Here is a 14,024-nt window from a genome sequence, read left to right as displayed (position 1 = left end):
ATTGCCACTTCGGTCAACAACAGAAACAAAGCGAGCGAAGCTCGTTACTGTATCACGTGTAGGTCAGTTCAGATGATGTTAAATGAGCTAGAAATTTTTAAATAAACGGACCACAAAATTATACCATGATTATTAACATATTTACAAACTAACTCTTTATAAAATAATCACCCTAACATCAACTAATAAACAGAATCTTTGGAATCCTGCTCAGCAGGTTGTTATTATCATTAAGTCGACTGTGTGTTATGACCCTATATTTCAGCCCAACGCAAACTAATGGAATTGGTCGAAATATGTTTCCACACATCTAAACATTGTTTATTTGGCCGATTTCACCTATATGCTAACCTGATTAATATTGTGTTTCGCCGCAATGTTCCCGTTAATAAAATAAATTATTGTGCGCTTGTATGTGCACCGTATTATTCTAATAAATTCAGGGTCATGGAACAAAGGGCGAATAGGCCTTTTGTCATTGTTCCTAGCTCTACTCCGTCGTACGTTTTGCGACTTAAAAAATTAGGGTTTAATCCCGTTAGTCCCAGAAGGGTTTTGTTTTATCTCTACGAAGATGTTGCGCTTTAAAAAATTCAGGTTTGAGATGAAATGTAATGAAAAATTTAACCTTCTTTATGTTTTAAAGAACTTGTTGTTGTTTTGTACGGTGGAGTAAATATTTGAAACTACAAATTGGAACAATAATTAAGTTGACACTTGATCTGCAAATACTGAAAAACTGGATGCCACAGTTGTAAAAGCTGTAAATTTTATTAAAATTTAAGTAGTGTGTTTTAATATTCTTGAAAAAATGAGGTTGCTATTTTCTTATTTATATGCCAAAAAAAATTCGCACAGACGCACAAAAACCAGATATGCTTGTTATTTTGTGAACTAAACTGAATTTAGGCCGTGAAATAAAATTAAAAGAATGAAGGTTATATGTATGAAGGACTAGCTCAGTCATTTAAGAAACGAATTAAAAACAAAAACCTTGTTGCCGATGTTTTCATGAGATATGTATTTTTTTTTTACTCTTTAATACGACTATAACATTGTAATGAGCAAATTTTAGCTGGCTAGAAGCCACTAAAAGAGTACCGGGGACAGGGGTTACTTCATGACAACCGCGTTTCACTGACGAAACGGCGTGGAGTCTGAAAGTTGTTTTATAAATATTTATTTAGTTTTTTCCATATTTAGATTTTAGGTGGTGGCGGGAAATAAAAGCCGAATGTTTTCGTTAATTTTAACTGGAATATAATTTTTGCCAGTCGTGGCCGCTAACTGGATCTCTGGAGAGCGGTTTCTCTGGATAGAGTGCCCCCGATGCTGCGTCTACAGAGAGGAAACTGGCGCCCGAGCAACCGTCCCGCTACAAAGCACCAATTCCACGGCAGGAAAACTACGTCTTCGCCTAGGCCGACCCGGCGTGTCAACAGCGGAACTAGTCAGTCCAGGACGTGGCGCTAACGTCACAATTCTCACTACGATACCGACAGTCACGGTCACCGACTCCCGGGTTTTGTCGTAACATATTCTGGTATTCTTGTCACCAAGAATGGAGCAGTCGCATTAAAAAATAATTTTCCAGCAGTCAAAAGGACGAGACTTTTGAACAAAGCCATCTACATCTGCTGATTTTGACTGTCTTCCATTTCTGATGCTTAAGCGCTGCGTTCGATGGGTACCCTTTATACAGGGCTTTTATAAATGATTCTAAGGGCGTAGTTGGCCATGGATTTCAAAAATCCCGCTTCGCTGAAATTATGCCTGTGATTATGCATCATTATGACGGTTCTCATTTGTCGCATTGATGTCTAATGTCATTTGTAACTTGTCATTTAAAGTCGACGTTTTTATTGTTTTAATGTTTTTCAAGTGCGAATTACAGTAATTCTCGTTGATCCAAGCCCAAAACAACAAAACAGTTATTTTCAGAACTCTTGCTGGTTGCGTATGAAAATTTTATTTTTGTGCTATGATTATGAAGCGAAGCCTATGAAAATGGTTTATTCTGTGGAACAAGACACTTTCATCGTTATGTCTTGTTATCGCAATGGCACTTCGTAAACGAAGAGTGGGTACATTCTGTAACCGCCTTTAAGCAAGAATATCTGGCCAAATACCGTGATTTAATAATTCAAGACACATCGTTGAAGGCCCACATTAGAGATGTAATCAACAGATTTGTTCGAACTGGCAGTATCATCAAACAGACATCTCGTGGAAGATTTCATCTGAGGAAATTGTTGATGATTTGAGACGCCTTGAGCAGAATTGAACAATTGAACAAGATTGACGAAAGGACATTTTTGAAATTAAAAAGAGAGTGAACATGTGCCTTGAACAGAATGATGAACCTTTTTGAAGATTTACTGTGATGTTTAACCGCAATAAATTTGTTTCTTTTTATCGTAATAAATTAGTTTTGTTTTTTAAAAACATATAAAGCGTTTCGGCAACCAGTTATATACATGTGTGTGGTCCATGTGTAATCTTTGTCATGCGTCCTTGGGCACTTAGTACGGATTTCCGTAGAGTTAAATCTGAGAGGCGGCACATATACATGACCTACTGCGACCCTATAATCATTTATAGAAACCCTGTATTATTCCAAACAGATTTTGCAAAACTCCTTTGATACTGGTATACTCGTATTTGAAGAACTTCCTTTGTTAGTTTTATTTTTAAGAAAGTCAAAAGTTGAAATTTGGAGAGAATGTTCATTTTATACTGGAGGCATCGTTTAAAAAGGAATTTCTTGAAATTCATCCCCTAAGGAGGTAAAAAGGGGTGATAAAATTTGTATAGGACCAATATGTCTACTGTAAATTTACATTGTTAGGTGAAACCTGGTATTAATTATCTTCAATACAAATAATGAAACACATGTTTAAGCATTTTTCGATATTCAACCCCAAAGGGGGCGAAAAGGGGTGTGTATTGGGAAAATATTTCTATGGTAATGTTTATTTAAAACTTGGTATTAATGCTTTTCAACACAAATAACGAAACACGTATTTAAGTATTTTCGGAAAATCGACCCCTAAGGGGGTGAAAAGTGGTGTCTAAGTTTGGGCGGCTAAGTTTGTATAGGAACAATATTTCTACTATAAATTGAAATGTTTACCTGAAACTTGGTACTAATGTTCTCCAACACAAATAATGAAACCCGTATTTAAACATTTTCTAAAATTCAACCCCTAAGGGGGTGAAATATGGAGGCTAAGTTTATATGCGAAAATATTTCTATTGTATTTTTACATGAAACTTGGTATTAATGCTCTTCAATCCAAATAATGAAACACGTATTTAAGCTTTTTTCCGAGATTCACCCCTAAGGGGTGAAAAGTGCCGGCGAAATTTGTATGGGAGAAATATTTCTACTGGAAATTTAAATTTTTACGGGGAACTTGATATGAATACTCTTGAACATAAATAATGAAACACGTATTTCAGATTGTTTCGAGATTCCACTCCTAAGAAGACGAAAGGAGGTGACAAAGTTTTTATGACCAAAAATATTTTTATGTCGATTTTTACTGGAAATTGTATTAATGCCCTTCAACACATTTTTTACTTGAAGGTTGGTAATAATGCCCAACACAATGAATCGTTTACGCGAGTGAACCTTCTGGCGAAAAGCTAGTAAATTATAAATAAAAACAGAACCAAGAAAAGAGAAATCCATTAAAACATAACCAACTAAATCCTAGAAAAAATGTTCAAAATTCCTGCCTTGTGCATATAAGTAAGCTCATAATGTTTCCAAATTTTGATCATTTTTTGTAAAAGTTAGTCATTAGTACTTTCTAAGCTAACACTGATTTTGACAATGACATACCCTCTAAGAAAAGAGAGGGTGGGTGGGTGGAGCTAGTAGCGCCTAAGTTAAAACTGATTTTGGCAAATGACATACCCTCTAAGAAAAGAGAGGATGAGTGGGCGGGGCTAGCAGCTGCTAAAATAACACCGATTTTGGCAAATGACATACGCTTTAAGAAAAGAGAGGGCGGGTGGGCGGGGCTAGTACTTGCTAATATAAGTCTTATTTTGGCAAATGACATATTCTCTGAGAAAATAGAGGGTGGGTGGGCGGGGCTAGTACCTACTTGGCATAAGATAAGTTGGCAAATGACATACCCTCTAAGAAAATAGAGAGCGGACGGCTGGGGCTAGTACCTGCTAAGATAAGACTGATTTTACAAATGACGTATTCTCTAAGAAATTTAATTAAATTATTATAAGAAAAGACACTAGAGGCTCCAAAGCACTCTCAAATTTTTTTCGAAGCAAGAATACCTAGAACCTTAAGATTGTCTGAAATTTTTGAAAAAGAAAACGGGGTCTCAAAATTAACTCAAAAACAGGTCAGGTCAAAATTTTCCGAAAATAGAATACCAAAGCCCCCCAAAATTGTTTTAAATATGTAATATACAGCGTGTTATTGAAAGGTACGTACAAAATAAAATCGGCAATTGGTCTCAAAGTATGGGTGCTAATACTTAAAAAAAAATAGGTAATAGTGTTCTCCTTTTAGAGATATAAATTATTAAAATTTATGTCCAAATTCGTTGTACGCCTCTGATAAAAAGATCATTTCTCGTTTCTATAGCAACATTTAGTCTTGACAAAAGTTTCATTGTTACAGTTGCTAGGATTTACTCAAATAAATTAATTTTACCTATTTATGCTTCAGTAGCGTCTAAAAAAGTTGGATAAGGGTTAATTTTCCCCTTATAATTTTGATAACACAAAATAAGTTTTTCAGACTTCTTAGACTTCGCGACGAACTGTCAATTTTGTTGTACGTACCTTTCAATAACACCCTGTATATATTTGAGTATTACAAGGCCATTAGGCCCATAACTTAATACAATTTAGCAAATAATTAAATTAACAATTCTTCTCCAGCTATCCCTATCCTCCGCTCTTCTCGTCCACTGAGTGATTCCAGCCTTCCTTAAATCCGCCTCCACTTCCTTTATCCATCTCTTTCGCGGCCTTCCCTGCCTCCTGCGCCCCCCTATACGGCTCTCTAACAGCTTGAATGGACTTCGGTTTTTACCCATCCTAGCTACATGCCCAACCATGTTGCTCGCTGCCCTGTTACTATTCTAACTACATCAGGCTCATTATACAAATTGTATAATTCCGCGTTTGTCCTCCTCTGCCATATTCCTTCCACCTTTCTGCCCCCAAAAATTTTTCGGATCACTTTTTGCTCCCACACGTCTATCATTTGTTCCTCCTCAACTCCCATCACCCATACCTCACTCCCGTAAGTAACTGTCGGTCTTATTACTGTCTTATATATTCTGACTTTCGTGGCTTTCGAAATATTAGTACTCGCTAGGATGCTGTTTAGCGAGTGTCGGCACTCATACCCGGCAACTTCGTAAACACCTTACCCAAATAACAAAACCTGTCTACCTCTTCGAATTGTACGATTCCGCCGTCACAAGTTTCCACTTTAAAGTCTGATTGTGCATAATCTTCATCATCCCATTTCATATATTTTGATTTCTTCTGATTTATTTCTAACCCTACTTTCCTTGTTTCTCTTTCTAGCTTTCTTACTACTTCCCTTAACTCCTTCTCTGTTCTTGTCACTATTGCAATGTCGTCTGCAAATGCTAACAGCTGGTGCCTTTCATGATATATCAGCCCTGTTCTGTTCACTCCACTATCCCTTACCACCCTTTCTAAAACTATATTGAATAGCACTGACGATAGTGGGTCTCCTTGTCTCAAACCCTCTTTTACATGAAATTCTCTCGACTCATTTCCCTCCACCTTTACTTTACTTTTCGTGTTGCTTACTCCACAAACATTACATGTGTCTTAAGTTTGTTGTCGTAGTTTTCAGCCTGGATTTCGCGTAGCGCAAAAATTTGGTCTATTACGGATCTACCTTCTCTAAACCCACATTGGTATTCTCCTATACTACTCTCGATCTATGCTACTATTCGATTTCTTATACACGTCGCTAATATTTTGTAGACCACACTTAACAACGATATGCCTCTATAGTTTTCATATTCTGACTTTGATCCCTTTTTATGTATTAGGATTATACTTCCCTTTGACCATTCGCTTGGCATTTCCTCTTTGTCCCATACTACTGCTACCAGCTGATATATTTCTTCATAAATTACTCTTCCGCCATATTTAATGAGCTCTGCCAAAATCATATCTTTCCCACTGCTCTTATTATTTTTTAACCTCCATATAACTTCCATTACCTCCTCTCTTTGTAGTTCTTTTCCTTCCACTTCCCCATATTCTTCTTCCCTCGCCACCACCGTAACTCTGTCGTTGTCACCATTAAGTAGCTTCTCAAAATAATTCGCCCACCCTTCCATTAACTTTTGTTCATCCCCAATCCAATGTCCTTCACTATCTTTGCCAAATATCATGTGCTGTTTTCGTGTGCTCCTTACATTTTTCACCTCCTGGTAAAAGTTCCATAATTCTTTATTCTTATACCTGTCTTCTAAATTACGCAAGCGTCGCTCTTCATAAATTCTCTTTTTAGTTCTGCATAACATCTTACACTTCTTCCTTTGCTGTTTATATTTCTCCACTACCTCCGTACTATATGCGTTTCACAATGTCAATAAACATAGCTGCGCTCTTTTTTGCATTTCCTTCCTACGTTCCTCGTCAAACCAAGTCGCTTTCTTTACCAGTCCTTCTTGTGGGATTTGTCTTTCCGCTTCTTTAATCGCTTCCTTAATGCTTTGCCATCTAGTTTCTACTGCGCTTCCATTTCCTCCCATTGTTCTTGCCAGCTGTTCTTGACATGTTGTATCGTCGTTATTTAAATGTTACTTTTTTGGCACTATATGGTATGTTCTGTATCATTTTAATACCCACCAAATAGTGGTCTGAGTTTGTATCCGGCCCTCTGTGTGTTCTTACATTTGTAATCCATTAAAACATGGTCTATTCGGTTTACTACTCTACCATCTGGACTTCTCCAAATATAAATTTCTTTACGCTGAAAAAAATTACTTTTCACCTTCATGTCTCTACTTCTTGCAAATGAAATTAATAACTTCCCATTTTCATTACTCACTTGGTGCTTGCTAAAATTACCTATTGTCGATCTGTACATTGGCTCTTTACCAATCTGCGCATTCGCGTCCCCTAAGACTACTTTCGCATCATATTTGGGAATCCGCCCATATTCTATCTCTAGTTGGCTATAAAATTCCTCCTTTTTTCCCATCTGCATGACCTCCGTTGGCGCATGAATATTTATAAAACTAATTTTTTGATATTCACCCCTCATTCTGAGCATACACATTCTGTCTGAAACTGCCTTGAATTCCACTATTGCAGACTTGAGCCTTACATGGACTAGGAAACCTGTACCTAGCCTTCTATTGTCACCTCCACTACAGAACAAAATATAATTCCGTATTTGTTTTACTTCACAGCTCTTTAGTTTAGTTTCCTGTAGCGCCAAGATATCCAGCTTGCGCATATTGACCTGATTGACTAGATTCTCTACTGCCCCTTCCTCATATATACCTCTCACATTCCATGTCCCCACAAACAATCCTTTCTCCTTAATTTTTACTTGCACCCTTCGCTTTTTTGTTTCTCTTCCTTTTTGGTTAACCTTTTTTCCATGGCCCGTGTCTTTCCCATTGCCATCATATTTGTTTCTCCCACTGTTTCGACTGTTACTAGTTTTTTGCTCGTTCGTCCGTCTTCGCCCTTACTAATACTTCATCTACTGGGTTCCATTTCCAGCCTTCCCCATCAATTATTATCTTCTGGTACATGACTTTCGCTGTTTTCCTCATCGCCCTATTTTCTCTTGCTATTTGTCTCAGCTTCCACTGTATTTCTCTCTCCATACTCGTCATATCGTCCTCGATAAACTTCTTACTACCCTTCAAGTTTTTCTTATTCTTCATTATCAACATTTTCTCTTGCCAGTTGTTGACTTTGGCTATTATTAAAAGATTTGACTTCTGGGTTTGTAGTTGATATACGCTTCCCAGACCAACTTCGTACTTGCTAATATAAGTCTTATTTTGGCAAATGACATATTCTCTGAGAAAATAGGGGGTGGGTGGGCGGTGCTAGTACCTACTTGGTATAAGATAAGTTGGTAAATGACATACTCTCTAAGAAAATATAGAGCGGACGGCTGGGGCTAGTACCTGCTAAGATAAGACTGATTTTGCAAATGACGTATTCTCTAAGAAATTTAATTAAATTATTATAAGAAAAGACACTAGAGGCTCCAAAGCACTCTCAAATTTTTTTCGAAGCAAGAATACCTAGAACCTTAAGATTGTCTGAAATTTTTGAAAAAGAAAACGGGGTCTCAAAATTAATTCAAAAACAGGTCAGGTCAGAATTATCCGAAAATAGAACACCAAAGCCCCCCAAAATTGTTTTAAATATGTAATAATGCTCAAGAGATTTTTTTCAAGTTCATCCAGCAAGAACACACCAGATTCCTTTAAATTAATCCGAAAATCAAACACCTAAAATTAACTGCGAACATTTTAAACGTAGGGTTTTGAAAACTTTGACCATTTTTGATACGTCAGTTTTAGTTGCTTTAATTGTTGTCAAATGGAATTTTATCAAATTATTACAAAAACAACACAACCATATCTTTGTACACTTAAACTGAAATGGTAATTACACATGGTCTTGGTCATGGGCGATGGAAATATTAACTAAAAGATTTATTACGAGTTATTGTGATAAACAATGTTTTGTTTAGTTGTTAACCGCAGTAAAAGAACCAATTTTAAAATCATTATAACTCCACCAAAGTGTGAGAAAGAATTTTTTTATTATTTTTCCCAGACTCACTAGTTGATTGTTAAGAGCGTAGCGGACAATTAATCCGGCATTTTCCAGACACCCGGTATAGTTGATGGGGATGACTAGACGAAGTTTAGTTAGCATTTTACCATCTACGCAATATTCCTAACATACATATAAAATCTGACAACAATCGGTCCGGTAGTTTCGAAGATCGTTCTAATAAAAATCGAGACAGATGACAGATAGCAGATGGTAGCATCATTATTAAAAAAAAACAATGTATGTTATTGTTATAATGACCTTAATTCGGATATTCATCTGTGAAATAGTTGATTAAATTGTTCTCAGAAGTGAAAAATCATCTAAAGTGGAATTTTTGCAACGCAAAGCAAATTATTTTTCCATCAGCCACAGGATTTAACTTATTCACACAGTGATAAAATATTCTAAAACAGTGTTGAGTGTGCATATACGCCACCTAGTAACACAAACAGAAAGTCTGCAGTTCGAATGCTTACTTAAATCAAATGCAAGATCTACTGTCTTCTACTAACAAATCCGTTTAACGCGCATTAAATTCTACCTGGTCGACACGACCTTTAATTTTTTTGAGTAAAATAAAAGTCATATTTACAATCGTAACTTTTCCCGAATTAACATTTCTGCGGTTTTAAGCCCTTCACGTATAGCACAAAACGAAAAGAGAGAAAACTTTCGTCTTAACAATAAAAAAGAATGTTTACCTGAACATCGTTGATGAACCAAGTAATATTCATGGGTGGGAAAGACCCCGGCGTTGTGCAATTAGCCTTTATCCTAGCCCCTATCGATTTTTCCTGAACTTCTGTCCTCAGCACTGGGCCTTCTGTTGGCACATCTGAAAAAATAGCGATTGGAGGGCGATAAGACAGAGATGTAAAGCCAATTATGTTATTACACAGTAAACAGCTCATCAATGGCAATAATTGAGCAACAGTGAATGGCAAAGCTAATTTATCGGTTTCGACTGATACATTGCTTAAAGAGCCGGCAATTCACTGATACCGCAGCTATTTGCTTTGAGAGTGTCAACGTTTAATGGCCATAAGGACGGCGTTTGAATTTACGGTTTATTGTCAAAGGATAAAGATTTTTAGATTCCTGAGCAGATGTTGGAGTAGGGTATTTCCGACGGACATAAAGGCTTAAGGTGTCTTCTATCAGGACGAATAGGGTCTCTAAAGTTTAATAATACCTGCAACAAGTAAATTCGCGGCACGTATGTCGGTATGAAAGCGTGGTGCATCCGCTGAAACTTCACACTTAAATTCTCCAGAAGTCTCCCTCTTCACGTCCGTTAAAGTCACTAGAGTTGAGTTGGATCTTGACATCTGCAAATAAAGTGGATTTTAGCGGGGATACCTAAATGAGGGAAATGTTTGTCCAACTGAGACAACAATTTAATTTTTGTTTAATACCATAGACGAAACTTGATTACTAGTCTAGGAGAAGGTTATGCAATCCGTTCCAGATTTATGTACATGTAGAATAATTTATTTATGTCTCTCGAGAGACTTGGCGGACTTCAGAAAGCTTATCAGCGTCTAACATGCCCCCTTATTATCCAGACTGTCGAGTCAATGAACAAGATAATATGTAAGATCTTTAAGAGGGTAAAACATAAAATCAAATTCCTTTGTTAACAATTTTATCAGTGAACCGGGATATATTTGCAGGGTGGTACTGTAATTCTATGGAAAGCTGGTAAAGAATGCCTATAAATAAGTGAAAATCACTGCCGAATTTGGTAGTAAGCTTTTAGGGTTGTTTATATTACTCTCAGCGTAAAAGCGTCCGTCAAATTGTGTGTGTTTGCTTGGTTTCCAGGGCTGGATTACGGCGCCACGTCCGATAATATAGGATTGGTATTCTAATTTAACATTTCATTTGTTCGCTTCTTATTAACAATAAGTAGACATTGTATTTGATGTTTATTCTCCATAATGTAATGTAGATACATTATTTTTCAACTATTAAGACCTACTGTCTGAAAATGTATCTTTTACTTAATAAAATGATTAGAAAAGTAGTAGTGAGCATCCGATGAATGATTATGCAATTTAAAAAGACAAAAATTAAGAATATTTTCCGAAAAATAATAGAGGTCAAAAACTGCTACAGTCAAGCGAAAACTAAATTCGAAATTAAAACTTTATCTTAAAGTTCTTGTTTCTTCAATTCTGATTGTAGATGTTTTTCCTCTATTATTTGTTTTTCTTGAGTCGTCATGTTTCAGTCGAGTATATGCATTTCTCAGAACATTTTCTTTCCCAAACGTCGTATTTTTTACCTTGTATTTTTTACAAATTTTTCGAGTCCGGTACTGATCGCTTCGCAGGAAGAGACGCCGAGTTTTATTAAGGTTTGCGGTTGGTCACGCTGTGAGGGGTTTTAAAAGTTAATAAAGAATTTTGCAATTTTTATGTATTTTTAGCCGTACTTTATAACAATGAGTCAGTGTCATAACCAAATTTCGATAATTTGTCCGTGATAAAATTTAGTCTTAAGGGGACTCGCTAGAGGACGTAAAACAATTTTTTTCTTTTTTAATATATATGTATTATACTTTAAACTGCAGTTTTTTTCATATTCTAAACCCATGAAAGCAGTTCAATCAATCAAAAAAATGTAACATGAAATATCGTAAAAAACACCATTGTCTTCTGTTTCTTCCTCTTAGTTTGTATATTAAATATCATAGAATACTCACAGTGACAAAGTAACGTATTTTAAAGTCCTTCGTCATGTTAAATATTTGTTAGTGGTATAATTTATTTAAATAATAATGTCTTTATTAAAATCAAAATATACCATGGGTTTGAATTCAACACATTTTAAGTGGATATTTCAGGGTCTTACCGCTAGGAGCGCAACTGTATTTAAACAGGCCAGACAAACAGCCTTTCTGAGAAGGTCGACAGCCTACCCTAAAGTAATTATTATTAGCGTTTTCGGTTGATTTTTCTAATTTATGACAACGAATTCGATTTTATACAAGTCAGACTGCTATTATGTCGATTATTATCTTAGAAACTGGTAGATTTGGAGTTAAATAATTGTTAATATTCCTAGTCCTTGGTAGATTAAGAATGTATGTACTATTTTATTATTACTACAAATTCACTGTAATATTTTTAATGAATGTTTTGCGTTGCTAGTAATAAAAGTACATATCAATTGTTTAATAAAATTTAGATGTCTGGGGTAAGAATTCAATATGAATTTATAAACCACAAGTACAGGTGTATCTTATTCTGTAAAATTTAAATAACATTAATCGGCAAATGATGAGCTCATTAATTTTTTGGTAGGGGACAAACAAATAAATTTTGATTATCCTTTTGCCATACTTACGATAACCTTAAAACGTTTGCAAGAATTCAAAGCATTCGGTTTTGCGGTCAGATACGTATGTGGAAAAGAACTAAAATATGTAATAAATTATTATTTAGTATGAAGTCAAAGAAGAAAAACATTAAAATTAAAAAACCAAAATAAACACAATAAAATAACGGGCAATATGTTTAATGACTTGAACAGACACAAACGTTATGTTAATTTTTATACATACATTTCATTCCGAAGTTTCGTCCTGTGTCATTTTCAAAATGTCAATATTCGTCAGTTTTTTCGATTGCTTGCTGGATCAAATTGATCTGTTAATGAAAAATACTACTTCCCATCTAAATGATATGTGATGAAGAGGGAATTCAAAGATACAGAAGTAGACTAGAAAAAAAGAAATTCGAAGTAAAAGAAGATATAGAAGCTATGATGATGGAACTGAGCAACCTAATTATAGAAGCTACGGTAAAAAGAAAGATATACATATGGCAAGGGAGGAATAATGGATGGAACGGAGAATGTAGTGAGTTGAAGAAAAAAGCAAGGAAAAAATTAAGAAAATGGAAGAATAACAAGGGAAGGAAAGAAGAGTACCTAAAAGCAAGAGAGAATTATAGGAGAAAATGAGAAGAAAGAAAAAGATAAAAACGAGAAGAAGAAGAGAAGACAATAAAGTCCCTGAAAACAGAAGAGCAAGTATGGAGATGTATAAACAAGGAACGGAGAAGGAAGACTGAAGTCAGCGGGAAAATCAAAATACATAAATGGAAAACACACTATGGAATTATTGGGAGGTTGTGAGGAAAAATGCTGCAAAATAAATAAAGGAATCACAACGACGGAAGAAATGTGGAGAGGTTCGGAAATAACAAAAGATGAAATAGAAGACAGATTGAAAGACTGAAAAAAGGAAAGGCACCAGGAGGGGATGGAATCCAGAACGAAGCGTGGATGTTCGGGACAGAAGGAGTGAAAGCAAAGATATGGGAAGTGGTAAATGGAGTTTGGAAGGGAAAAGGGTTTCCTCGGCAGTGGAGAGAAGGTATAATAATCCCATTATTTAAAAAGGGGCAAAAAAGTGATGCGAAGAACTACCGAGGGATTACCTTGCTCAATACGCGTACAAGATATATGCAATGATACTCGATGAGAGGTTACGAAAGGAGATGGAAGCAAGGGGTATGTTACCAGACGGTCAGGCAGGGTTTAGGAAAGGAAGAGGTACTATGGACAATGTGTACATCCTGCGGCATTTAGTGGGAAGAGAAATAAGGAAAGAGTGTGGACGAATGTACGCATTGTTCATAGATTTCAAAGCAGCGTTTAACAGCGTGAATAGAGAGAAAATGTGGGAGTATTTGAGGAGAAAGGGAGTAGATGCATACTTGGTAACGAAAATGGAAGAAATATATGAAGAAACAGTAAATACGGTGAGAGTGAATGGAATAGAGAGTGAGAGTTTTTATACAAATAGAGGAGTGAGACAAGGATGCCCACTCAGCCCCGCATTGTTTGCAGCTTATCTAGGAGATATAGATGAAATGTTCAGAAAAGCACAGACAGGAGGGGTGGTAGTCGGCAAAGAGAAAGTGTGGTCGTTGGCGTATGCAGATGATTTGGTGATTGTGGCAAAGAAAAGAGAAGAAACGAAAGCAATGATTAAAAGTTTGGAGAAGTATGTAAAAAAAAGGAATTGGAAGTGAATGTGGAAAAAACAAAAATGGTGGTGTTTGTGAAGAAATTAAGAAAGGAGAAGGAAGAGTGGGCATGGAGAGGGAAGAACATTGAACAGGTGAAAGAATTCCAGTAAACTTAGGATATACATTAATGAGCAA

The 14,024-nt window shown here is 36.0% G+C and overlaps 1 protein-coding gene across 2 annotated transcripts in view; it reads right to left on the bottom strand.

The window, feature by feature from the left end:
* Positions 1-14,024, bottom strand: part of LOC135134741 (uncharacterized) — a 384,863-nt gene that overhangs the window by 20,903 nt on the left and 349,936 nt on the right. For both annotated transcript variants that reach the window (XM_064063549.1, XM_064063550.1), the window contains exons 4-5: positions 10,040-10,175; positions 9,549-9,682 (exon numbers count right to left, since the gene is read on the bottom strand). In XM_064063549.1, the coding sequence (XP_063919619.1) occupies positions 9,549-9,682; positions 10,040-10,175 (270 nt within the window). The remainder of the gene's footprint in view (positions 1-9,548; positions 9,683-10,039; positions 10,176-14,024) is intronic.

This window comes from Zophobas morio, unplaced genomic scaffold (assembly GCF_036711695.1).
Source record: "Zophobas morio isolate AGI-343-1 ecotype UQ-CSIRO unplaced genomic scaffold, CSIRO_AGI_Zmor_V1 ptg000023l, whole genome shotgun sequence".
Lineage (NCBI taxonomy): Eukaryota > Metazoa > Arthropoda > Insecta > Coleoptera > Tenebrionidae > Zophobas > Zophobas morio.
The sequence above is the reverse complement of the archived record's forward strand: the minus strand, read 5'-3'. Positions and strand labels throughout refer to the sequence as shown.